The 27,233-nt window shown below is 50.1% G+C and overlaps 1 protein-coding gene across 3 annotated transcripts; it reads left to right on the top strand.

Moving 5' to 3' along the window:
* Positions 1 to 1,990: 1,990 nt before the first annotated feature.
* Positions 1,991 to 26,915, top strand: Ccdc63 (coiled-coil domain containing 63). 3 transcript variants are annotated; one of them, XM_021162578.2, is made up of 12 exons: positions 1,991 to 2,186; positions 4,123 to 4,239; positions 4,573 to 4,805; positions 6,938 to 7,127; positions 9,265 to 9,384; positions 11,552 to 11,733; positions 13,309 to 13,490; positions 17,695 to 17,915; positions 21,590 to 21,664; positions 23,751 to 23,943; positions 25,479 to 25,682; positions 26,723 to 26,915. In XM_021162578.2, exons 2-12 carry the CDS (start codon positions 4,231 to 4,233, stop codon positions 26,860 to 26,862), a joined length of 1,749 nt encoding a protein of 582 aa, XP_021018237.1. In that variant the 5' UTR covers positions 1,991 to 2,186; positions 4,123 to 4,230; the 3' UTR covers positions 26,863 to 26,915. The 3 variants fall into 3 exon arrangements, with proteins under 3 accessions (XP_021018237.1, XP_021018238.1, XP_021018235.1); XM_021162579.2 differs by lacking the exon at positions 1,991 to 2,186 and adding an exon at positions 2,210 to 2,599 and having other exon boundaries at positions 4,636 to 4,805; XM_021162576.2 differs by lacking the exon at positions 1,991 to 2,186 and adding an exon at positions 2,210 to 2,599.
* Positions 26,916 to 27,233: the final 318 nt, after the last annotated feature.

Below are 27,233 nucleotides of genomic sequence, written 5' to 3'. Positions count from 1 at the left end.
AATAGATATAGCGAGGCTCACTTAAAACCCTCCTTTAACTGGCCTGGTGAGGCATGCCTTTAAGCCCAACAGTCTGGAGGCAGAGGCAGGTGGATCTCTTGTGAGTCCAAAGCTAGTGTGGTATTCCATAGTGAGTTCAAGGACAGCCAGGGCTACATAGTAAGACCCCATCTCAAAATAAAAGGAAAAAAAAACCAAAATAAAAACAAAAACAAAACAGTCAACGCAATACTGTGGGTTAGTGACAAAGGGCCACACCAGCAGCAGGTGACTTCACAGTCTTTTAGTTAGCTCCAGTATCCAACACTTACACTCATTAACAGCTAATCAAAGCAGTCTGGAGCTGTCCTGTTGTGGGAGCGGTTCATGCCCAGAGTCAAGTTTCTGGCTTGAAGCTCTTGGACAAAACTGGGCCAAGCCTTCTTTTCCTGTCCAGTCAGAATGAGAGCAGATGGAGACCGCCCCGTGCCACAGAATGACAGGTGGAGGGACCTGTGTGGACATGGCCTCTGTACCTCAGGTCCCTCACTGAACATTAAAGTACTGGGATCCAAGGCCGAGCTCCCCTTGGCTTGACCCCAGTTCCTGTGAACTCAGTTTAAAGAATTCAAACTGGGGTGTGGAAGAGAGGCAAGAATATCACAGAGCAAGTGGAGAACATTCTCCAGGGGTGGGAGTTTTGGGGGTGGGGGGCAAGTGATTAAGGCACCCACCTACCCTTCAGACAGGCTCTGCACAATTCCTAAGGCCCCCAGAGCCCGCCAGGTTGGTGTCATGTTCAGGGGACTGACTGGCCATTTGCATCCACTGTTTTGGGAAGGGATAATCCTAACCCGTGTTTCTTTTTGTTTGTTTGTTTGGTTGGTTTTGGTTTTTCAAGACAGGGTTTCTCTGTATAGCCCTGGCTGTCCTGGAACTCACTCTGCAGACCAGGCTGGCCTCAAACTCAGAAATCCATCTGCCTCTGCCTCCCAAGTGCTGGGACTAAAGGCGTGTACCACCACTGCCCCACCTAATATGTGTTCTTTATCACTAAGCACACTGCTAGATAAGGGTCTTGTAGGATGTAGACAGTTGCTTGGGTATGAATGACTCGTAATTAACAGACTCAGGCAGTTCTGAGACGACTCTACCGTGGGCCAGAACTGTGACTCAGAGTCCACTCTTTTGGCTTCTAATAAAAGTCCTGAAGTCAGCTGGGTGTGGTGGCGCACTCCTTTGATCCCAGCACTCGGGAGGCAGAGGCAGGGGGATTTCTGAGTTCGAGGCCAGCCTGGTCTACAGAGTGAGTTCCAGGACAGCCAGGGCTACACAGAGAAACCCTGTCTCGAAAAACCAAAAAAAAAAAAAAAAAAAAAAGTCCTGAAGTTGCAGCTCCAGGTTTTCCCAGGGGCCGATGATGGGGAGGGGTGCCCTATACTTACCCTATACCCTCAGTCACTCTCTGAGGAGCTAGCCAACACTGTAGACCATCAGTCAGTCACTGGTCTCCCTTAGGCTTGCAACAGGGCTGCCCGCAACCAACAGAGGCAGCATAGCTCCTATTTCCTTCTCAGCACCTTCCTCTTCTCTAACCTTGGGCTGTGGGAAGCTCCTTTGGTTCCTTTGAGACCACTGCCAGTAATTATAAGCCCATCCCTGTGGCAGACTCCAGGAAATAATGAATGCACCTGTTACCCCCCACCCCCACCCCTGCCATTGCCCCCAGACAGGGTTTCTCTGTGTAGCTCTGGGTGTCCTGGAACTCAACGCTGTAGACCAGGCTGGCCTTGAACTCAGAGATCTGCCTGTCTCCACTTCCTGAATTAAAGGCATAGATAGATCCACCGCCTGCCACCAGTTAGCCTCTTCCTAGTCCAAGCATTGATTGGGAAGGATGGGCTAATTTGGTTATCTGACCGCGGTGGAGACTGTCTTGCTGTGTGTGCTGGTTCCATTTGTTTACCACTGGCAACTTTGTTTACTCTAGGCTACACTGTGGCGGGGGTGGGGGTGGGGTGGAGCTCGTTCTTCTTGGCAAGAGGGCCGAGTTCTGCACCCAGGAAGAACCGCGATGGGAAACCTTCGCCAGAGAGGCATGTTTCTAACCACTGCCCACCCAGTGGCAGACAGTGGAGAGCCGTGAGTCGAGCAGCCGAAACAGCAGGACCCGAGGGGAGCTTCCGGATGGTGAAGGGCGGGTCAGGGTAAAGTCATTGCCTAACCTGCGCGAAGCCCTATGTTTAATCTCCAAACTCTGAAAACAAGTTGTTTTAGGTCACTGTGTAACAGAAAGGAGGTATTTAATGGAGAAGCGAGAGGAAAGAGAGTAGTAACCCAGGGAGGGAGGGAATGGGAGCTGGCTTGGTGGCCAAGGTGACCCCTTGGCACGGCTAAGTTTGACACAGGGCAGCTGAGGGTAGCCCAGGAATGCGTTGCCCTGTCCCCTCTGGTAAAATGCGGGTTCTCCGTGGGTCCGGTTGTCTCGGCTGTCCTTAGAGAATGCGAGTCGCCGCTGTCACAAAGGCGCGGGTTCCAGGGCAGAGAACGCGGGGTGCGGAGCTGGCTGCTGCTTAGACACACGAGCCGCCACTACCAGGAGCCGCGGGAGCCGTGGGTGGTAAGTTAGGGTACATACAGCGCCCCCTGCCGGGGATGAGCAGAGGTTAGGCAGGAACCAGTCACTGCCACCATAAACGCTCCCCAAACTCAAAGAGCTACATGTGCTCTCAAGCGACTGTGTATTTATTACATATCCATTCACTTATAGCACAGACTGACCTTGAAGTCGCGCTACAGCCAAAGATCTTGACCTCATGATCTTCCTATTCCCACCTCCAGGGGCAGGGGCTGTCAGTCAGGCCAGCACCACCACACCCACCTTTTGTTTTCTTTTTAAAACAAATCCATCACATTGTGAGGGTGGCTCAACTGCCGCTCAATTCCCCCACAACACTAAGCACACACTAGGCGCTTGTTTGTATGCCAAATCGATTTAGACATTCACACTGCCACAACTCTCATGGTTTATAAGACCCAGAAATTTAAGCCCCCAGAAATTTCATTTCAAATTGTCTCATGAAAAGTTCTTCCTGTTCGGTGTGATAGGACATGATCCAGTGACATCTTCTGGTCTGGCTAAGCCCTGAGGTTTTGGTGTTTATGGTTTCTCTCCCCATGCTAGCATGATTCATAGAGCCCCATGGAACTGGTTGACCTTAGATTCCCCAGGTTAAAATTCAGTTAAATTCTCTCCAGTGTATAGCAGGGATTACTGGACCATGGTAGTGGGAGGGGATTATGCAGATTGAGGGAGGGCCTGGCCCTTCCCACTGTCCAGATGGGGAACTGAGGCTCCAGAGAGCAGCACAGATGTACCTGAGGTCCATTAGAGGCTGGGGAAGAATGAGAACCTGGGATTCCACATAGGACCTCGCAGTTTCTGGGATGCAGTGAGCTTAACAACCCTTTGGGGCTTGTCTGCTAATGTCCCCACTCCTAAGTGCCTCTGGGCAGATGGCATTCAAGTTCTGATGTGATAAAATGTCCCTCTGGTTGCTGGTTCCTGATCCTAGAAGTGGGGTGTGAGTGGGGTAGTCACAGCGTAGGCGGGGTTTCAATTCTGTTGTGGGTGTGGGTGTGGGATAGGTATGTATCAGTGGGTAGTGCTGGCCTAGCCTGCATGAGGTACCGGATATGGTAGCACATGCCTCTAATCCCAGCACTTTGGAGGTGGAGGCAGGAGGACCAGGAGATCAAGGCCAGCCTCAGTATGCATACTGAGTTTTGAGGCCAGCCTAGGCTACAAGAGACCCTGTCCCAAAGTCAAAAAAACCAAAACTGCTCCATCAGGTTGATCATCAGAGGCCTCTGTGCCCCTTTCCTTTAGAGATGTGAGAAGAAGGGTAAGTGGCAGGCTGGAGCCATCTGCCCAGGTCCTAATAATAAACTGGGGAGCGGAAGAAGTTCCCGTGCGATCGGATCTTGGGGGGGAGGGGCTCTTGTTACACCCGGCGCCATCTGCCGTGTCCCCTTGTATGCCAAGCTGTGGGTGGAAGGGGACTGTGAGAGGGAGGAGAGGCGCATGGGTCCTCACTGCCAGCAGGGTGGCCCACTTCCTTTTTCCTCTCTCATTCTGGGCAGGACATTGCAGACAGAGGAGACTCAGAGAGACGGAGAAAGAGGTGGGCTTGCTGGCTTTGACCTCCAGGACCCAGTGTCTAAGCAGAAGGGAAGCTCAGATCCATCTCAATGCCAGTGGTAGGTGACAACAGCTTGTCACTCAATGTCCCTTCACCTACCCATCATCCCTACCCCACCATCCTAACTTTATAGATGGGAGGCCAAAGATAGTGACTTTCTCAAAGTCTCCCAGTGGTGTAGGACTTAAACTCAGGACCCTCATGACTTCTCAACCCAGTAAGACACTATTCCAGCGAGTTTGACTTGTCACCTGGCAGCCCAGGGTGGGTCTACCCTACAACAGACAAGCACGTGCCATCACCCCAGGGTGGGCTTCCCTTTGTCCTGGGAACCCCACCTGGAGACTTCTCTGGTCACCTGGGCCTCCTCTTTCTCTATCTTGCCCTGAAGAAAAAATACAGATGGACTGCCACTTTAGGTCGTGTGGGCATCATCTTTCTCTGTCTTGCCCAGATGAAGAAACTCAGGAGAAAGGGCTCTTCAGGTCTTTCGGAACTTTCCGAGAAGGCCAGGGAGCAGCTCGCCCAGGCAGAGCTACGGAAACTGAGGCAGCAGTTCCGCAAGATGGTAGACAGCCGCAAGTCCTTCAACTTCCGCAACCAGCGTATGATCGCCGGCCAATAGTAAGAGGGGTGTCTTGGTGTGGGTCTCTAGGGTACTGCTCGGGCTGGGGGAGTACACTGAACCCACCTGGGGACCAGAGGCCTTTGATCCTATGCTCTAGAGCTTCATGGGAGGATATCCAGTGAGCAGGATCCAGGAGTCTAGGAGACCCGGAGTGGGGGCAGGGGTGGTGGCGGGTGGCCCTCAACAAAGCCCCGTTTTTTCTCTCAGATGCCCCTTGTCTAGTCCAATCAGCTGTGGCAGTGACGGGGCGGGGCCGAAGGATACCAGAGGGGCAGGGAATGTTCTGGTGCTGCTGCAGCAGCCTTTTGCAATTGGGGGAACCTGTTTGTAAGCCTCTTTCTGCATAAGCAGAAGCCAGCCTCCATCGAAGAGGACCTCGCTGTCAGGATGTTTGGCGTTCAAAGAAGGGCGGGTGCGAAGGGATCTTTCCTTTCCCATGGACTCATTTACTCCCGGGCTAGGCTGGTCCCTACTCTAGTGTACAAAACTGTCAAATTTTAAAAGGCATTTGTTTTTCCAGAGCACTTTAGCGCCATCTGTTGGAAAAGCGCTCATTATGTAGAACAAGACAAAATGTTTTGGGTTGGTAAAATGATGCAACTAGTCTGTCGGCCTGAGTTCGGTCCAAGAGACCCACAAGGTTGGAAGGAGAGAACTGACTTCCACGTTGTTTCCCGATCTCCAGATGCACAGGGTGGTATGCTAACACCCATACATATGTTCATACATTCATGCATAAATAAATATATGCTGACAAACGAAAGTGGACCCTGGAGAGGTGGCACAGCAGTAATGAGCACTTGCTGCTCTTGCCCTAGAGAGGCCTTGGCCAAGGGTTCAAGGTTACTGTACACTTCCACCTTAATACAAACTTCAGGGTCCTCCTCCAGGTTTTGTTCGTGCATGTGTACATATGTAGAGGTCAGAGGTCAATTTTCAGTAGCTCCTCGGCAGCTGTCCGTCTTTTTACTTGTTTTTTTTTTTTTTTTTTTTTTTTTGTTTTTGGTTTTGGTTTTGGTTTTTCGAGGGTTTCTCTGTGTAGCCCTGGCTGTCCTGGAACTCACTCTGTAGACCAGGCTGTCCTCGAACTCAGAAATCCGCCTGCCTCTGCCTCCCAAGTGCTGGGATTAAAGGCGTGTGCCACCACGCGCAGCCGCCTTTTTATTTATTTATTTATTTTAAGATTTTATTTATTTATTATATGTAAGTACACTGTAGCTGTCTTCAGATCTCATTACAGGTGGTTGTGAGCCACCATGTGGTTGCTGGGAATTGAACTCAGGACCTCTGGAAGAGCAGTCAGTGCTCTTAACCGCTGAGCCATCTCACCAGCCCCATCTTTTTATTTCTTAATGACATTTTTATTTAGTCCTTGTGTGTATGTACAAGGCTCGTGCATGGGGGTCAGAGGACAAACTCGCAGGAATCCGTTTTCTCCTTCCTACACGTGGATTTCGTAGATCAAACTCAGGTAGCTGGCCTTGGCTGCCACCTTCACTCAGGGATCCATTTTGCAATTTTTGCTATTTTTTTTTTTTTTTTCGAGACAGGGTTTCTCTGTGTAGCTGTCTTGGAATTCACTTTGTAGACCAGGCTGGCCTCAAACTCAGAAATCTGCCTGTCTCTGCCTCTGCCTCCCACTGCCAGCAGGTTATTTCTTTCCTTTTCTTTCTTTCTTTCTTTTTTTTTTTTTTTTTGAGACTGTCTCTCATTAGCCTGGAGCTTCCAGACTAGGTGTGGCTGGCTCAACAGCTAACTTAAGGATCTTCCTGTCTCTCCATCCCAAACCTGACTGTGTGCACAGGTGCTAGGATGGGCATCAGGTCTACAGGTTTACATGGGGAAACACTTCACCAACTGAACCATCTCCCCGGAGCCACTCGGTGAAGGATTGTGACCGGCACCAGGGCAGCCTTCCCCTAGGGAAGGAGGAGCAGGGGAGATGGGGACGATTGACGTCAGGAATGTAGGGTTTCAGATCTGAGCCTGAGCCCCCTGCCCTGAAGTTCTCCTCCTCTCACTGGGACCCTGGTCATCGCCTGGGCTCCTTTTGGGGTTGGGACACCCTGTGGGTTCTGTGAAGGTGGTTTTAGGGGCTCTCGGGCTAAGCTAGAGCTCCTTCCTGCAGCAAGGAAATAGAGACTCTGAAAGCTGAACAGGCCGAGACCACCATGCTTCTAAGCCTCGTGAAGTCTCCCAAGAACCTGGACATCAACCAGAAAAACTTCATGGAACTACGCTTCCTGCTGCAGACCAAGGGGGACTACGAAGCGCTCATCTCCTCCATGAAGGTGCTGCTGGGAGAACTGGATGATAAGGTGAGGAAGCTTCCCTGGAGGGGACATAGGGGACAGGGACGGACGGCACAGCCACGATGCCCTAGGCAGAGTGGAACATCGAATGGGAGCTCAGCTCCATCAACCCCGCATGTCCCCTGCCGCCTCAAGGCTCAGAACCAACCTCAGCGTCCTTAGCCTCAGGTGACAAGGGTAAGGTTTGGGTGCTGTAATGAATATCACCTTGCGCTTCAAACAATGCCAGTTCCTCCCTCTTCCATGCTGTGCACCAAGTTAGAGAGGGGGCCCTTATCTTTCTGTTATTTTTGGACTGAGATGGTGGGTAGCACCTCTCTGGGACACTGCCAGGTGTTATGGCAGAAGAAAAGCCTTCCAGGAGGTCTCATGTGGACCATGAGATCTACATGCCATTCTGAGCGTGATTCGTCGGTTCAAAATAGCCCCTCGAGACCATCTATCATTGCTGCAGCCCTCCTGGATGAGGGCATTGCCTGTGTCTCTCTGCGTCCCAACCCTTCCTCTTAGGAAAGGGAGGCTTACCCTGAGCCATTGAAGTATGTAACTCCTTAATTTATTTGCATTGACTTATTTTATTTTTTGAGGCATGGATCTATAGCCCCGGCTAGCCTGGAATTCACTGTGTAGACCTTGAAGGCACAGAGATCTACTTGTCTCTGCCTCCCTCCGAGCCGGGAGTAAAGGTGTGTGTTATCATACCCTGCCATCCTTACCCTCTTTTTGTTTCGTTGTGATATTTTGTTTTTCACGAAGTGTTTATGCCTGTGTCTGTATGTGGGGGCAGAAGTACCTATGAAACCCAGCAGAGGGCAGTGAATCCCCTGGAACTAGATTGTTGAGAGGACTGCTGTGGATGCTGGGAATGAAACTCAAGTCCTCCATAAGTCCCCTGGAAATGGAACTTAGGACCTTGTGTGCGCTGGCCACGTCCTCTAACACTGAACTGCGCTTCCAGTCCCTTACTTATTTATCTTAAACCAAGATGGTGCCCACGTAAGACTGCAAAGTAGCAAATGGCACTAAATTCAAATGCATTTCTTCTCCTTCTTCTTCTTCTTCTTCTTCTTCTTCTTCTTCTTCTTCTTCTTCTTCTTCTTCTTCTTCTTCTTCTAGATGTATTTATTGTATTTATATGAGTATACTGTAGCTGTCTACAGACACCCCAGAAGAGGGCATCAGATCCCATTACAGATGGTTGTGAGCCACCATGTGGTTGCTGGGATTTGAACTCAGGACCTCTGGAAGAGCAACCAGTGCTCTTAACCTCTGAGCCATCTCTCTAGCCCCTGTCAAATGCATTTCAATATGCGAACACCCGGGTCCAACATATCTAAAATGGCCCTGTGAAATCTCTATGCAAAAGACCCGCAGTCACACTTGGGTTTTCCAAGCTACCGGGCGCCCCTGGCCCCTGTGGAAACTCCAGCTGCGTACGTAGCACCACCGGCAGTACAGAAAATGGCTTGGCATTTCCAATAAATCTTTATTAACAACAATAAGCCCTGGGCCAAAGGGCTATAGTTTGCAGCCCTGGGTGCGACTCTGTCAGAGACTGTACACATGTGGAGAGCCATCAAGGATTTAGCTAGGTGCTTCTGCCTAACGTGGGCTGCGTATGCCTGCAACTCAAAGAACCACAGCTGTGCGGTGCTGGTGACCTACTTTCCAAAGTGGGCACCAACTCTTGGGAAAGTTTCAGATACATCATCAAAGCATAGTCTTCCCATGATTGCCACACCCGGTCACTTCAGGAAGTGAAGTCCCTTTCATCAGCAGAGGAACTGGGAACTGGACATGCAGGAAATGTCCAGATGGGCACTGGGAAGTCACAACAGTATCATGGAAGCAGCTATAGTTCCGGGCCCTTCTCAGGCTAACAGGGTTGACTAAGTTTCACCAGGTGTCAGTGCCATTTCCTCTAGAAACCGTGGCTTGGGGAGGTGGGAAGGGGGCTGGAGAGATGGGGAATTTCTGTTCACTGGTGGGAAGATTCACACTCAGAGCCAATTTGCTCTTCACCCTGGATGGGGTGGGAATCAGTTGGACGGAACAGGAATCCAGGAGTCAGAGCTGTTTAAGGGATGAGAGTCAATGTGTCTTTGGCTTGAACCCAGTTGCTCCCCCCTGCCCCCCGCCCCAGATCGTTCAGATGGAGAGAAAGATCACAAACCAGAGACAGCTCTTCCTGAGGACACAGGAGGCCAATAATCCCAAGAGACTGCAGAGACAGATCCATGTTCTGGAGTCCCGACTGAACCTGGTAGGTAAGGGGGGCTGTTCTCTAAAGCCTCAACTTCCCCACCCCCTCCCCCCACCCCCATCCCCACCCCATCCTCCCACCCCTACCCCAATCCCCCATCCCTCCATCCCCCATCCCATCCCCCACCCTCACCCTCCACCCCCACTTCCAATCCCCACTGCCCTCCCTTGTCTTCAGCCCCACTCCCTCCCCCGACCCCACTCCTCCGTGCTCCCAGAGATGAAGCTTGACCTCAGAGCTGTCAGCAGAACGTAGGTTTGCTTGGTGCTTGGAAGAAGGTGGACTGAGGGGCCCCCTCACCCATGATAGCAATCCTTTTACCCAATCCCTGACCCCAGGCCCTAAATTGGTCTTGGCCAGTGTTCTATTAAAGCTCCAAAAAGGCAAACTTTTGTTATTATTTGATTTTTTTTGCAGGGGAGGGGGTAGTGGGACAGGCTCACTCTGTAGGCCTGGAACTTGAACTCTAGACCCAGCTTGGCTTTGAACTCATGGCTACCCTCCTGTCTCTGTCTTCTGAGTGCTATTTCCCCCCTTTTCCTCCTCCTTCCTCTCTCTCTCTCTCTCTCTCTCTCTCTCTCTCTCTCTCTCACTCATTCTTTCTGTGTCTGCTACAGTGCAGGCTGGCCTGGGATTCACTATGCAGCTGAAGCTGGACTTGAGAACCTTCCAGCCCTTCTGCCTTTGCCTACTGAGTTCTGGGGTCATAGTTGTGCATCACCCCAAACCGTTGGTATATTTTAAATTTCTTTAGTAACTCTCATGCTGTTCCCCGAATCCTTCAAGAGCAGGACTGGCCTAAATTCCCATGAACAGTGTAACCAGTATCACCTTTAAAAAAATGTTTTAAAAAAGCTAAGATCCATTTGTTCAGAGATGGAGGGAAACAGGGACTAAGAGAATGTCCCCACACCTGTCAGTCACACTGTCCTCACACCTGTCATACCGATCTCATTGTCAGAATGTGGCTCCCTGCTGTATACTGTTCCCACCCTGAAGGCCTCTAAGATAAATGACTTACCTTAACTAAGGTAATTAAGGGGAGGTATCAAGACATTTTATCCCCAAATCCTTCTGTTTCAGCCTCATGAAATTAAACATTTTCTTTTACCGGGCATGGTGGAGCATGCCTTTAATCCCAGCACTTGGAAGGCAGAGGCAGGCAAATTTCTGAGCTCGAGGCCAGTCTGGTCTACAGAGTGAGTCTCAGGGCATCCAGGGCTACACAGAGAAACCCTGTCTCAAACAAACAAACAAACAAGCAAACAAAAAACAAAAAAATTTTTCTTTCACAAGCACAGCACCAGCATTACACCTTTCAAAATGAATATTTTGTTAATATTTCTCAAAATCTTATCTGTATTGGTATTCTTCTGGATAGACCCTGTCTTAGTTAGGGTTTTACTGCTGTGAAGAGACACCATGACAAAGGCAAGTCTTATAAAGGACTACATTTAATTGGAGCTGGCTTAACAGGTTCAGAGGTTCAGTCCATTATCATCAAGGTGGGAGCATGGCAGTATCCAGGCTGTCATGGCACAGGCAGAGCTGAGAGTTCTACATCTTCATCCAAAGGCTGCTAGTGGAAGACTGACTTCCAGGCTCCTAGGGTGAGGATCTTATGCCCACACCCACAGTGACACACCCATTCCAACCAGGTTACACCTATTCCAACAAGGCCACACATCCAGATGGTGCCACTCCCTGGTCCAAGGATATACAAACCATTACAGACCCCAAATGTCTGAGTTGCCCAGGACCCCTGGGGTTTCGGAATTCTCAAATGTCCTGATTTAGAATTAGCTGCTTTTAGCCGGGCAGTGGTGGCGCACGCCTTTAATCCCAGCACTTGGGAGGCAGAGGCAGGCGGATTTCTGAGTTCGAGGCCAGCCTGGTCTACAGAGTGAGTTCCAGGACAGCCAGGACTACACAGAGAAACCCTGTCTCGAAAACCAAAAAAAAAAAAAAAAGAATTAGCTGCTTTTACTGAGGAGGGACTTTGCTTCCAAAGGGATGAAGGAGACACATCATTACGGCAGATCTGCCCTGGGTACTGCTGGCACCCAGGGGGACAGCAGCAGTGTCCTGACATCTGCCCCTGGACAGTCCAGTCCAAAGTCTCAGCATCCGGGTGTGAGACCCTGTTTGAATCATGACCTTCCCACAGGTCACTGTCCACTTTGACACGATGCTGACCTCTAACTCCCAGCTCCGGAAGGAGATTGAGGATCTCCTCTTTGAGAAGGCCGCCTACGACCACGTCTACCAGCAGCTTCAGCGGCGTCTGCAGACACAAAAGAAGACCATGAATGTGGCCATTGAGCAGTCTGCCCAGGCCTATGAGCAGAGGTGCTTGGGGCGGCCCAGTTCCCAGCTCAGCACCCACCTGCTCCTCTTGACTGCTTGGGCCATAAGTCATAGCAGCAGCAGCCATGGACACTAATCATGTACCCGGCAGGGTGCTAGGCACCTTAGTGCTTCCATCATCCTCCCCACAGCCTGAGGAATTAGTGTCTTCCTTTTTTTCTGGAACAAACAGGGACCCCATGCAGTGTAGGTCCTCCTCTGCTCCACCACAGGGGTCGGCTGCTGGGGGAGGCAGGATACTGGAAGTTTGTCCATGCTTACCCCACACTGTTGCTGGGTAGGTGTTGGGCTGTAGGAAGCCCCAGGACACCGCTGCGGGTGTGGGGAAGCACAGTCTGAGGTGTGGGACAGCTGGAGCAGGCTTGGAGGGGGGGGTCCCTAGGCCTGAGATGAGGCCAGGGCCATCTTGGTTTAGGCTCTTAGACACCCAAGTGCCTCTGGGTGCAGTGGAAGAGCTGAGAATGGAGGATGGATCTGGTCGGGGTGGGGGGAGGGGGAGAGCCCCAGCTGGTCCCACCATGAGAGTCCTTGGTCTTGAGTTTGGCTTGGCTTGGTTTGGAGGCGGCCATGGCTGGGAGCGCAGAGAGGCCTTCTACGGGAGATTAGATGGCAGCTCTATAGACGAAGGCCTTCTCCATGGCTCCCCACAGCGGATCCCGATGGAAAGAGGCAGTCCATGGTTTTAAGACATTTATTGTCATGGCGGGAAGTGGATGAGTAAAACCGTACCCCACTTCTGGGGGAGGGGCTGAGATTAAACACCTTTCACAGGGAGGAGTGTCTGGGAAAGAAAGCTTATTGGCTAAGCCTCCAGGCTTTTAGGTACCTCATTAAAATGGAGATCTGTCTTGAGCCTGTGTGACCACAGGTCACGTCCTCTACCTGTGGAGAGGCTTGGGATGTTGTGTTTACATGATGATGGCCACAAATCTATGGAGGACTGCAGCTAGTGACAGGGACCTGGTGCCCGGGAATCAGGTGAAGTGCCTACGGTCCCTTCGGTGTCACTGGGGTTTCTAACCTTAGCTCAACCGGGAACCAGGCTACCTTTCACAATGCAGGACAATATAGATGGGAGAGCTGGACTTCAGCTCTCACTCCCCTACATGGTCTCTGGTCTTGGTCTGGGTATCTTTCCTTAGAGTTAGACATGTCTGGGGTTGACTTCTCCTTCCACCATATAGGACGCATGTAAAGAGCAGAAAGGAATCCATACATGCAGGAGGCAAGCGATGACTGGTGGTGATGGTGATGATGGTGGTGATGGTGATGCTGATGATGGTGGTGATTGAATTAGTGGTGAAGGTGGGATTACCGCTGCTGCTGTTGCTAACAATAAACAGGGTGTCAGGAAAATCACTTCCTTGGGGTGCTCTAAACTCACAGCTCTGGTAGGATCCCGAGTTTGGTTCCTACCACCAGAAAAAAAAAAAATTGCAAACAAACCCCGGTGGCCACCGGGCAGGCATGCAGTCCTCTGGACTGGCAGGGAGAGACAGAGAGGAATGGGGACAGGAGAGCTCTGGACACCGAGTCCCATCTTCTGTCTCCCCACAGAGTGGAGGCCATGGCTCGGATGGCTGCCATGAAGGACCGCCAGCAGAAAGACATCTCTCAGTACAACCTGGAGATCCGGGAGCTGGAACGTCTATATGACCACGAGACGAAGCTCAAGTCCTTCCTGCTGGCCAAGCTTAACGACCGCTCTGAATTCGAGGACCAGGCCAAGAAGCAGGAAGGTACAAGCCAGTCTCCTCCTCCTCTCCTCCTCCTCCTCCTCTTCTCTATAGGCATAATGTTTGTATGCACTGTGTAAAGATTATCCCCGTGTTGTTCAATCTCTCTGCCCTCACGTTTTGTTTGATCCCAGACAAGGCATGGTAGTGCTTAAGTCAAGAACCTCCTGTCTCAAGTTTGTGTAAGCAATGTTTACCATTAATTCTCCATCTCGTTGATAAAAGCTGACCACTCAGTGGCTAGGCAGAAGAGAAAATAGGGTGAGATTTCTGCTGGTGGGGGTCAGGGATGCTGGTGGGGGTCAGGGGGAAGGGAGGGAGGGAGGGAGAGAAAAAGATTGAGAGAGAGAGAGAGAGACTTTATAGTTTGAGCCATGTGGATAGTCTTTATATAAAGCACAAAACTACACCTCAGCTCCTTCTCATAGTAGGGCTGACAATCATAGCTAATAAAAACACAGCACACAGCTGGGCAGTGGTGGCGCATGCCTTTAATCCCAGCACTTGGGAGGCAGAGGCAGGCAGATTTCTGATTTTGAAGCCAGCCTGGTCTATAGAGTGAGTTCCAGGACAGTCAGGGTTACACAGAGAAACCCTGTCTCGAAAAACCAAACCAAACCAACCAAACAAAAAAGCCCAGCAGGTTAAACCTAAGCCTGAGGTTAACAATGAGCACACTATTACGTTAAGTATGTGCCGTGCGTGCAGTATTGGGATACACTGCTACTGAGAATGGTTGGTTTCTTAGCAGTAGTGAGGACGGGTTTCAGCATTTGGAAGTGCATTTACATGTAACTGCCTGCTCAAGTTTGTCTGCCAGCCCCAACCTGCAGAGGTCTTTTCACCCTGAGACTCAGTCTGTAGCGCAGGGGAGCCTTGGGGTCTGCTAGACCCTGTATGGATTTGGTGGCTTGCTGCTGGGTCTTGCCAGACAGGGCTCAGCCTGTGATGATGTCATGGTTGGAATGGAAAGGCAAGAAGGGTGCAGACAAGAGGAAACTGCACAGGTGTGTTTGATCTCCCTTCTTCTTCTTCTTCTTCTTCTTCTTCTTCTTCTTCTTCTTCTTCTTCTTCTTCTTCTTCTTCTTCTTCTTCTTCTTCTTCTTCTTCTTCTTCTTCCTCTTCTTCTTCTCCTCCTTCTCCTCCTCCTCCTCCTCCTTCTCCTCCTCCTCTTTCTCCCTGCTCCTCCCCTTTCCTCCTCCTCCTTCTTGTGTTAGGCCTTGAATAGACACCATGACCAAAGCAACTCTTTTTTTTTTTTGGTTTTTTGAGACAGGGTTTCTCTGTGTAGCCCTGGCTGTCCTGGCACTCACTCTGTAGACCAGGCTGGCCTTGAACTCAGAAACCCGCCTGCCTCTGCCTCCCGAGTGCTGGGATTAAAGGCGTGTGCCACCATGCCCGGCCCAAAGCAACTCTTATAAGGACGACATTTAATTGGGGCTGGCTCACAGTTTCAGAGGTTCAGTCCATTGTCATCAAGATGGGAACGTGGCAGCATCCAGGCAGGCATGATGTAGGAAGGTTCTACTTCTTCATCTGATGACTGTTAGCAGAATACTGGCTTCCAGGCAGCTAGGATGAGGGTCTTAAAATCCATGCCCACAGCCGGGCGTGGTGGCGCACGCCTTTAATCCCAGCACTCGGGAGGCAGAGGCAGGTGGATTTCTGAGTTCGAGGCCAGCCTGGGCTACAGAGTGAGTTCCAGGACAGCCACGACTACACAGAGAAACCCTGTCTCGAAAAAAAAAAAAAAAATCCATGCCCACAGTGACACACCCACTCCAACAAGGTCACACCTCCTAATAGTGCCACTCCCTGGGCCAAGCATATATAAATCATGACAGCCTTGTACACACTAAGGATGCACTTCCTGTGCCACACCCATCCCCTTGTATGTTCTGTCCCCCTCTGCCCTTTCCCTACCCTGTCTCTTGGGATCATGTTGCTAAAAGTGGTTCTGAGAAATCTTGTGTGTGTCTTACTCTCTAAAATTAATCAAAAGCCACAAAGACATTTTTATTTTCTTTTTCTCTTTCTCTTCCTTCCTTCCTTCCTTCCTTCCTTCCTTCCTTCCTTCCTTCCTTCCTTCCTCTGTTTCTCTTTTCCTCTCTTTCTCTCTTTCTTCTTCCTTCCTTCCTTCCTTCCTTCCTTCCTTCCTTCCTTCTTTCCTCTCTCTCTCTCTCTCTCTCTCTCTCTCTCTCTCTCTCTCTCTCTCTCTCTCTCTCTCTCCCCCTTCCTTCTTTCTTTCACCTTTTGGACTGTCTTTTTTCTACCCATCCACTTGCTCCTCTTGCTCAGTCAACCATCCGTTCGTCCTTCCACCCACCCCTTACCTGCCCCTTTGCAGCTTGTGTAAGCCTCTCTTCTGGGTGCTTGATATGCACTGTTTCCATGAGGTCCTCAGGATGGCACCAAGGACTAGGCATTCCTACAGTACTCCAGAATACTCCAAAAAAGGCACTCCTGCAGCCCAGAGTGGACACATGTAACCCAGCCCAGGGCCACAGAAACTAAGTGGAAGATCCAAAGTTCTATCCAAAATAGGTCCCACGAGTCATCCCCTCCTTGTCTTGGGATGCTAACAAGCTTCAACCTTATCTCAAGGACAATGAAAAATCACAGCAGGTCAGACATTGCACAGCCAGAAGTCTTTAGAAAGATCTAGAAAATTCCACCCGACTGCCACGCAGAAGACATCAGAGAGATGTCAGACATGTTCAGGAGAGCCTGGCCTGCAGGCTGAGCAAGGCTCAGAACTTTTGGGGTTCACCCAGCCAAATGAGCCTTCCTAAGAACTCTCTCCCCAGGGTACTCCTTAACCTTTACTTGACCTCTACCCTGCTCATGTCACCTCTGCAGAGAGACCCTTCCACCCTTAGCATCTGTTGTGTCTCCCTCCAGCCACGAGTGTGATGGTGGGTGGATTTTTTTCTTCTCTTCCCTTGGCCATCTCTTTGGCTCTCCATTTCTCAACCCTGACAGCAGAGTCTGGTACCATGTTGGGCACTCTGTAGTGCTTTACTAAGTATTTAAAATTTTTATGTTATTTTAGTTTATTTGTGTGCATGTGGAAAGGTGTGTATGTATGCAGGGTTTTACTACCAGGTGTTGGGAGTAAAGGCCTGCACTACTGTGCCTGGCTCTTGATCTCCTTTTATTATTTTATTTTATTTATTTATTTTTGAGATAGGATTTCACTTTGTAGCCCTGGATGTTCTGGACTCACTCTGTAGGCCAGGCTGCCCTTGGACGGTCTGCCTCTGCCTCCCGAGTGCTGGGACTAAAGGCATGCATCATCACTGCCTGGCTAATCATTTTATTTAAAAAAAAAAATTTTTTTTTGAGCCAGGCACAGTGGCACATGCTTTTAATCTCAGTGCTTGGGAGGCAGAGGTGGGCAGATCTCTGTGAGTTCAAGGCCAGCCTGCTCTATACACTGAGTTATACAGAGAAACCCTGTCTAGAAGACAAACAACAAAAAAGAAACAAACTAACCAATGAAACAAGCAACCAACAACAACAAAAACCCTAACCACTTATTTATTTTTCTTTTTAAGATTTATTTATTTTATGTATATGAGTAAGATTTATTTATTTTATGTATATGAGTCCATAGTATCCTCAGATGTACCACAAGAAGGCATCCCATTCCAGATGGTTGTGAGCCACCATGTGGTTGCTGGGAATTGAACTCAGGACCTCTGGAAGAGCTAGTGTTTATGTCTGTAAGTGTATACCATGTGTGTGAGGGTGCTGGCTGAGGCCAGAAGAGGTTGTCAGATCTCTTAGAACTGAGTCATAAGCAGTCGTGAACCATCAGTTAGGCCTGGCCGTGAACTTGGATTCTCTCGGGCGGGAGGTGCTCATAACTACCGAGCCATCTTGCCAGCCACACCGTGGTTTTTGAGCCAGCGTCCCTTGCACTGGAGAGTGCTAGTTCAGCTCTGCTGGCCGGCTGCTGAACTCCAGGGATCTAAGTGTCTCCACCTCCCAGGCTGGGGTTGCAGGGACACCATCGCCACCTTCACTCAGTTTCTTACCTGTCCTGGGGATTGAACTCGGGTCTTCGTGTCTGTGCGTCGTCGAAATCTTCTGCTTTCCCAGCCCCTCAGCAATTTCTGATATGGATCCCAAGTCCTGGCAAGCTCTCACTTCCTCCCCGAGACAGTATAGATGACGCCCGTCGGTCTTTCTCTCTCCCATCCAGATGTCAAATCCAAGAAGCTTGGGAAGAAGAGGAAGGGGGAGAGTTTCGCGAGCTACGAGGTGGCGCACCTGCGGCTGCTGAAGCTGGCGGAGAACGGGGACCTGAACCAGCTCACTGAGGATTTCCTGGCCAAGGAGGAGAAGAATTTTGCTCGCTTCACTTACGTCACCGAGCTCAACAATGACATGGAGACCATGCACAAGAAGACTCAGCGGATCCAGGTGTGTGGCTTGCAAGGGTGGTCCCCTGATACCTCCGTCTGTGCTGCACTGCCACCACGGCAGGTTTCATTAACTCTGGACTGTGAGCTAGGAAGGCACTTTTTGTTTGTTTGAGACAGGGTTTTTCTGTATAGCCCTGGCTGTCTTGGAACTCACTTTGTAGACCAGGCTGGCCTCGAACTCAGAAATCCACCTGCCTCTGCCTCCCGAGTGCTGGGATTAAAGGCATGCGCCACCACGCTCGGCCAGGAAGGCACTTTTAAAAGTAGTTTTATGTATATGGATGCTTCACGTGCACACGCAGTGCCCACACAGGCCAGAAGAGGGCACCAGACCCCCCCCATCTGGAATTACAGATGGTATGAGCTGCCCCTGTGGATGCTGGGAATCAAGCCGGGGTCCTCTGCAAAAGCAGCCAGTGATCTTAACTTCTGAGCTGTCACCCCAGCTCCTCCGCCTTGGCCTCTGAGACAACATCTGTCAATGGGGTTTTGAGCTCAACCATTAATTGAATTATGCCATCTAGGCTGTAAGCCCCTAGGGACCCTCCTGTCTCCATTCGGGAGACATACTGGGGTTACAAATGAATGCCATGGGGCTGGAGAGATGGCTCAGCAGTTAGAGCACTGACTGCTCTTCCAGAGGTCCTGAGTTCAAGTTCCAGCAACCACATGGTGGCTCACAATCATCTGTAATGGGATCTGATGCCCTCTTCTGGTGTGTCTGAAGACAGTTACAGTGTATTCATATACATGAAATAAATAAATCTTTTAAAAATTATATAATATATTAATTATACTAATAATTAATTATTAATAATTAATAGTTCTATAATAATATAGTATATTACATATACTATATAAAATATATTACATACCTTATATAATATATTACATATATCATGTCTATTATAGATTATAGATTATATATTACATATATCACATATATATACATATATAAACACAAATGTATGCCATCATGGCCAGGTATTTTTTTCAGGTGGGTTCTGGGAATGAAACTCAGGTCCCACCACCTTTGTTGACCAAAGGCGTCAGACTGAAAGGGAAGTAAATGGTCAATGCTTAATCCTGGACAGGCCTGGTGCCCATCAGCCTAGTAAAGGCTCTGGCCAGTCCTGAAGGAGAGACACTTGGCGACCTTCACTGAATCCGTAATTTCTCACACCTACCTGGCTCCTGGGCCTCTTCACACGAACAGCTTCTGGAACACTTGCTCAGAGAAACAGAGTCCAAACCACGCAATGCCGCAGGCCAGTCCATTCAGAACCTGGCTGACTGCTGTCTCTGTGGCTCAGAACCAGGAAGAACACCCAGCGTACCAGCAGATGCCATGCCTAGCCGTGCCACGCCCCTCCTTCAAGGATTCCCTCTGACTGTGCCCTGCCCTCTCCTCCTCCGATGACATCATGACCCTGTTTCTTCTTGTGTGGGTATGGAGGACAGAGTGCATTGGACCTTTTCCTTAACTCTCCTGCCATTCTGGGAGTTCTGTCATATCCAGCCAGGTCTCGCCACAGGAGAGCTGCGGTTACTGATGTGTACCGCCACAGCTGACTTTGTATACAAAGGTTGTTGGGATTCAAACTCAGGGCCTCACACTTGCACAGCAAGCCCCTCACCCACAGAGCCAGCCCCTCAGGAGACAAGTTTCCCTCTAGCACCAGGCTTCAGCCTTTACTTGAGGCCCATTGTCTCAATGGTCTGCGAGCCACAGGGAGGGACTTAGTGACTCTTCAGCCTAATGTCACTCCTGCCAGGACAACAGTTATTCTAGAGACTTGACTGCTTTCTTGCTTTGCTGCATGTTTTTTTTTTTTTTTTTTTTTTTTTTGACTAGGCCTTGCTCAGTAGCCCAGGCTGGTCTGCAACTCACAGCAATCCTCCTGTCTCGGCTTGGTGGATGCTGAGATTTCAAGCATGAGTCATTAGAAAACCTCTCTGCTCAAACTAGGATTCAGGTTTTTAAGTTTTTTGGTTATTTTCTCCCCACTCTGGTACACCCAGTTTCATCCCTACCTAGGAACGGGGGTCACAGGCCCGTGTTCTCTGATATATTAAGATCTGTAATGGTCAACATATACAGGTCAAAGTGTTCTTTTTTTTTTTTTTTTTTTTTTTCGAGACAGGGTTTCTCTGTGTGGCCCTGGCTGTCCTGGAGCTCACTTTGTAGACCAGGCTGGCCTGGAACTCAGAAATCCGCCTGCCTCTGCCTCCTGAGTGCTGGGATTAAAGTCGTGTGCCACCATGCCCGGCAAAGATCAAAGTGCTCTACACCAACCCCCAAACTTTTGTTTCTCTGGGGCACATTTGTGTAGGCCACAGTGGGTGGTGAGTTTGTCGCCACTGCCCCCTAGTGGTTGTCTGTGGTATGGCAGGAATGATTTTGTGGTCCAGCTGCTCCAGGACAGAGCATATCCCTAGTCCCTGTGGGATGCGGATGCACATGGATGAGGAGCCCTGAGTGACCTATGACTGGAGTGGAAATATCCACACTTGACCCTTGACGGCTTGGTATAATGTGGACTTGCCCTCTCTGTTGGCCTCAGTTTCCCTATCTGTACCACGATGTTGGGACCAGCACAGGAACCCTTGAGGGCTTGGTATAATGTGGACTTGCCCTCTGTTGGCCTCAGTTTCCCTATCTGTACCACGATGTTGGGACCAGCACAGGAACCCCAGGCTCCTTGTTTTGTTTGCTTTAGTGCACTGTAATTTAGAGGTTGGAGCCCAAGTGTCTGTTGGGGAAATTCTCCACCCCAAACTGCAGATGTCCAGGTCCTAACCAGCAGTTAGCCATCTGTGTGTGAGCCATCATCCCCCACTAGTGAATTCACTATCAGTGGCTGACCTGTCACCTCTCAGCAAGGTTGTCCCCTCACTGGAGTGGCCACCTGTGCTGAAATCTTCCATTATTTCCACCTGAAATGGCACCCGAGGGTGGGAGGGGCTATGTGAAGGAGCTTGGACAAGCTATATCGGGAACTGGGCTTGCTCCAGTCCTAGAACTTGGAGTGAGCCTGGTCATCTGAAGGGGTGACTCAGATTCTTGGGAGAGTTTGAGGGACCCTAGACTGAGCTGCCAGGTCTAGTGCAGTAGCCACTAGTTGTCCAAATATATTCTTTACCCTGTAATACAAGAGAAACTTCAGCTGCCCTGTCTCTGGTGCCACGTTGCAAGTTCTCGGTACCTAGGTGTGGTCGTGACATGGCGTGGTTAGTGCACACAGGATGTGAAAGATGCTGTTGACTTCTCTTTCTAGGTGGTTCTGAACCCGTGTGGGTCATGACCCCGTTGGGGGTTGAATGATTCTTTCACAGGGGTCACCTGAGACCATTGGAACACACAGATGTTTACATTACAATTCATAACAGTAGCAAAGTTACAGTTATGAAGTAGCAACAGAAATAATTTTATGTTTGGGGAGTCACCACGACATGAGGAACTATATTAAAGGGTCGCAGCATTAGGAAGGTTGAGAGCCGTTGCACTAGATAGTTCTAGATGATTCTCAGAGGATGAAGAACAGAACGCCTGAGGAGAAGGTGGGGGCGGGGGCAGATCCTTGATGGGTTACCCCACATGGAGTAGGGTTGGATACAGTGGATGAGGGCAACTCCCATCTTCTCCTTACTGGTTCTCTTCTGTCTGAGCAGGATGACATCATCAACTTGCGGTCACAGCAGCAGACCTCCCATGAGGGCACCCGGAACATCCTGAAACAGATGGAGGTGAGCTGAGAAGGGGAGGGGGGAGGGGGAGGTGGAGAGGAAGAGACAGGGATGAGAAGCGTCCTGCACGTGTCCGTCATCTGTCAGGTGGCCTGTTCAGACACAACCACAGAACCCTTGTCGGTAAGCTCTGTTTATTGTACAGGTGCGCGGAGGTCCAGCCTAAGCCCGGGGCTGCACTTCCATCCTGATGCATCTCTGCCTCAGTTTCTCCTTTTGTCTCCCCCTTGGCTCAGTTCCACTGTTTTTCATCAGTAGTAACTAATGACTACAAACCGACAGTCTGTCTTCTATTATTTCTCCCCGCCTCTCCCTTTCTCTCCATGCTGGGAATCAAACCCAGGGCCTGCAGTGTGTTAGCTCTGCACTGCACCACTGAACCACAGCCTACAATCCTGCATGCAAATGCGTCCTGGGCTAGGCGCTAGTCAGTAGATGCCAGGCTATGTCCACTCCTCTGGCCCCATCTCCCTTCACCACCTTCGGGAGAAGGTGTTATACTCTTTCCATTTTTTTTCAGGGAGCAAACAGGCTGGCAGAGGTAAACAGCGCGATCAACCCTAGGGAGCCGAGTTGTGTTTTTTTTTTTTGGTTTTTTTTTTTTTTTTTTTTGTGGACATGATCTCACTATGCAGCCCTGGTGTCTAGAATTCACTATGTAGCCCAGGCTGGCCTCAGACTCACAGCAATCCTCCTCCCTTTGGCTCCCCAGTATTGGGTTTGAAGGTTTCTTCCTGCACCCCCCCCCCCCAGATACCCTGGGAGCCCGAGCAAGCTAGAAACTTATTTTTTGTTAAATAAACTGAAAATTGGCACTTTCAGGATTGGGGGAGGGAGTGTCTTTGTGATGTCATCTACCACCCAGGCTCTTCTTGGTGTGTGGTTTCCATCCCAAGGATACCTGGTGGTACCACGGCTCCTACCATCATATATACACTTCCGGCAGGAAGAAGGTTGGGGAGTGTGGAGAAGGCCACACTGGCTGAGGCAGGAAACCCCAGCTGCTTCTCAGGACACTTGGATAATGACTCTTTATGGGGTTTGTAGCTCGACACACTGTCACCCCAGGGCAAACGGGTTCTCTCGTGACAGTAGCCAATGCTCAGCAAGATGTGAATCCCGCCCCTGACTGGCTGGGTGTGGTGCACACATCTCTGATTCGCATACTTAGGAGGCTGAGGCAGGAGGATCTGGAGTTCAAGGGTAGCCTGGCTGCTTCTGTTCAGACTCATAGCTCCTTCCCCTGAGCGATTTTTATTTGTTCCTTGGGGCTCATTTCTGTCCTGCACCCTGACCAGGCTGGTGGTGCTATTTGTGGCTCTACCGCGGAGGGACAGCAAAGCCCAGGAAGAGCCTAGGAAACTCAGAGCCAAGGGGGGGTCAGGCTGGTCTCCGCAGGTGGTCTCCAGCCTAGATCCACAGGCTCTACTTGGGGGCCACCTAGAACTCCAGACTCTGGGTTGGGATCAACAGTGTTCATCAGGGTCTCCTCTGCCTGGCTCTGTCTTTACTGTTTTCTGCCTTCACTGGACTGTGGTGCTAGCTAGGATAGCATTGTGTCTATGCGCATGCGCGTGCGCATGCCCACGTATCCCCTCCGAAATACAAATACCCCAAGGAGGAGACTTCATCCAAGGAGCTATGGGCTCTCAGATGTGTCCCACCCTGCTAAGGGCTGTCCCCACCTTCCTGCTCAGAACCCTCTCCACCCCTGGCTCTTCACCATCTCCTCTCTCTCCAGGAGTCCCGGTTCGGCACTCCGAGGAATCACTTAGTTTTGATACAGGGTCTCATGTACCCTAGGCTGGTCCCAAACTCACTACATAGACAAGGATGACCCTGGGCTCGTGTCCCTCCTCGCCCCCATCCCCGGAGTGCAAGATTTACAGGCGTGTACACCACTCCTGGTTTGCGCAAGCACTCCACCCAAGGAACACCGTCCTTAGCTGTCTGTTTTTTTCTTAAATTTGTTTGATGCTGACAGGAAGCTTGGATGGCACACCCTCTGCCCCCCCCCCCCTCCGCGGTCACCTGCACAGAGGGTCCCTCAGCCTCAGGCTGGGCCTGGTGTCTGTCTGCCCCCTAGGAGAAACTGAGGAAGACTACGCAGGAAGCAGACATTTATGAGACCAAATACAAGGAGATGAGCAAGACCCTGGAGTATCTCAAGAACTCAGTGGAGAAGATGTTTAAGAAGATCAACTGCGACGCCACCGAGATCCTGGGCAAGCTGGGCGAGACGGGGAAGGTCACGGACATCAATCTGCAGCAGTACTTTGGTGAGCCGAGGACCTCTTAGGCACTCTTTCCTGCACAGTCTGTGACCAGGCACAAGAACGCTTTCTTGGTTGGTAGTGAGCACAGCCATGGTGCGGCCTGCCTTGGTTTGAATTCTGAGCCTTCACTTACTAGCTGTGTGACTTTGGCCACATTCCCGACCCTCTCTGTGCTCAGGTTCTTTGAGCTCCGAAATGAGGGTGCAACTCAGGAGCTACACCACCGGGTTTATTGGGAGGGTTAAACATGGGTTAGTTGGTGGTGAATCTCAGTGAACCCAGGAGAGGGATTTGGTGAATTCCCTTCAGGAGAAAAACTAAAGCTAGAAAAGAGAGCTTCCTTACATACATTCACAAACACTGTAACACTTACATGTTCACACACACATGCTTACACGGATTTGGTGAATTCCCTTCAGGAGAAAAACTAAAGCTAGAAAAGAGAGCTTCCTTACACACATTCACAAACACTGTAACACTTACATGTTCACACACACATGCTTACACGGTTGCACACACATGCACAGGCACCTGCCACAAACACTATACATACACACACATGTGCACACAGACACATTCAAACACCAGTAAACACTATATGCACATGCTCACACATGCCTGCACATATATGCACACGCATGCAAATACACATGCACACATGTATGCACAAAGTGTGTTCATGCAGACATACACACATATACGTACAGAGGCTCACATGCACGTGCGCACACACACCACACTTTTCATATCTGAGCCCCGTGGGGTTTTTTTCTCCAAGATTAGGAAGAAGGCCAAGATGACTCCCGTTAAGCTTATTCAGTTTTGTACCTGTAGGATGCTCTGCCAAAGCAATACAGCAAGAAAAAGGAACTTAAAACCCCGATTGAAAGGAAGGAAATGAAGTGTTCAGAGTGGGGCCCCGGATATGTCACAGACGCTTGTGAAACTGCCTTCTGCATTTCTGCATTTCCAGGTTTAGCTCCCAGTTCAGGATATGGAGGGGGCATGGCCACCCAGACTGTGGTAGCTTGGCATGAATGGTACCGCCTGTTATTATGAGTGTGAGTGTGTGTGTGTGTGTGTGTGTGTGTGTGTGTGTGTGTGTGTGTGTATGTATGTGCAGAGAGTGGAGTTTGAATCTCAGCACCCACCCCAGGCATCCCAAGCAGAAGGAATGGCATAAATGCAGGCTGGAAAGTCAGGCTACTGCTGGCTTTGACGTCTAGTGGAACACTGATTTTTGGCCTTCTCATTGTCAATATCTAGGGAATTCTTTTTGGACCATGTTTTCCTAGAAACTGTCACTCATAGCGCTTTCAGTGCCTCAGATCTACCGTGTGCTCCTGTGAGCAGCTCTGCCGATGTGCATTAGAGAGATTTCAGTGCCACATGATGTCAGAATTTCCCACACCCACAGCCCGTGGCCAGGAAGAAGCCAGCATCCTGCAGAAACTCCCATCCTTCCCTCTGTGATAATGGGGGCTGCCTGGGCTGGTGGTCTTAACCCTTTACCCCCTACCCTGTCTCTTTCCTTCCAGCTATCATAGAAAAGAAGACAAATGACCTGCTGCTTCTAGAGTCCTTCCGGCGCCTGCAGGAGGCGGAGGGGCCTGATGTCGATGTCCCACAACCCTTTGTCAACCCCTTCTGGGGTGGCTCTGCCCTCCTCAAGCCCCCAGAGCCCATAAGGGTTGTGCCACCTGTGTTTGGGGCAGACTCCTTCAGTGACAAACTTGAAGAGGGTGAGTTCTTGCCCTCTGCCACCCAGGCAGGCCACTGGGTAGAGTCCCTTAAGGACCCCAAGTCTCTATGGGGTCTGTGGGCCTCAGTTTCCCTCATGGCCACGAGTCATCACCACAGTATGGCCACTTGTTTGAACACAAATGAGAATAGGTCCTTAGGGAAAAATAGGGTCAGGAAGTGGGAACATGTTCGCTGCAGCCCCAAACCGGAAATTAGCAAAGGACCCTACACACACACACACACACACACACACACAAATACAATGACACTCGTATATACTCACATATATACACATTCACATACATACTCATAAAAACATACATACACCTATATTTAAACACATACACACTGACACATAAACATACCTACATACATATACACACACACACATAGATACTCCTACACACACACTCATATACATGTACACACATACATACATACATACTCATAAACACACACATACACATATATTCAAACACACATACAACATTCATGTACACTCTTACACTCATATGCACATACTCATATACATACTCATATAGACACACTTATACACTGACACTCATACATACATACATACACTCATACATACTCATAAACAAACACATACAACATATACTCAGACACACACATACATACTCACACATATACTCATACACACACAAACACATACACACACACACTCTCTCTCTTATATCTCTTATATACACACGTGCATGCCACGCACCAATCACTTAGTCAGAACTTACCCAAACACATAATGGAGTGCTATGTAGCCACTAAAATGTATGTTCCCCTGGGTAGCAATGGCTTAGCAATCAAACCGAGGCTGTGCCTTGCAGCTTGGTCTGGGGGAATTAAACCAGCAGCTATGTCTCCCATTCGTGCATGGGAATCCCCTGAGGGTGCTCTGCTTGGAGCTCTAAAGGGCTTTCCACCCCGTGCCCAGCCCAGCATGATGGCGTGACACTGTCCCTGGGAAGGAAGTGAGCTGGGCACCAACTCCCAGTCCCTCACAGAGCTCTTGTCCTGGGTGCAGTGGACTATCCTCTGGACCACAGTACCCTCCGGCAGATGGTCTTGGAGAACTTCCTTCAGAGGGAACGCACAAAAGAACTACAGGACACCATGTCAGAGAAGGGGGACGAGATAAGGCTCAAGAAGAAGGTGATAGGCTGAGCCGCGTGGGTGCCTGTATTCCACACCAGAGAGAATAAATGTTTTCTTGCTGATCCCAGGGCCTTTGATGTGCTGTGCTGAGCAGCTCTGCAGGCTGCAAACCAGCCTAGCAGTGGGGTGAGGGGCGAGAAGCGTGGGCCTCAAGAGTGGCCCAAGGTCTATGTGGCCCCTGATAACTCTGAGAATGTGGCCAGCACTGCTTCCCACTCCCTCACCCCCCATCTCCCACAACTGACAAGGTCTGCCGGATGGAACAGGGCAGTTTAGGGGGTGGCTCATGTTGAAATGCAGATCTCAGACTCCAGGGGCTACTGGATGAGGCAGACACTGGGCAGGAACCAGGGTCTTGGAAGCTGAGAACCCCTTTGACT

The sequence above is a fragment of the Mus caroli genome, unplaced genomic scaffold, assembly GCF_978045245.1.
Source record: "Mus caroli unplaced genomic scaffold, Mus_caroli_1 scaffold_4, whole genome shotgun sequence".
NCBI lineage: Eukaryota > Metazoa > Chordata > Mammalia > Rodentia > Muridae > Mus > Mus caroli.
The sequence above is the reverse complement of the archived record's forward strand: the minus strand, read 5'-3'. Positions and strand labels throughout refer to the sequence as shown.

Bases quoted from the DNA above. Each gene is read 5' to 3' on its own strand.
- Ccdc63 (XM_021162578.2), top strand. The intron at 23,944-25,478 runs GTGAGCCGAGGA...CTTTCCTTCCAG, and splicing joins CAATCTGCAGCAGTACTTTG to CTATCATAGAAAAGAAGACA. The intron at 25,683-26,722 runs GTGAGTTCTTGC...TCCTGGGTGCAG, and splicing joins CAGTGACAAACTTGAAGAGG to TGGACTATCCTCTGGACCAC.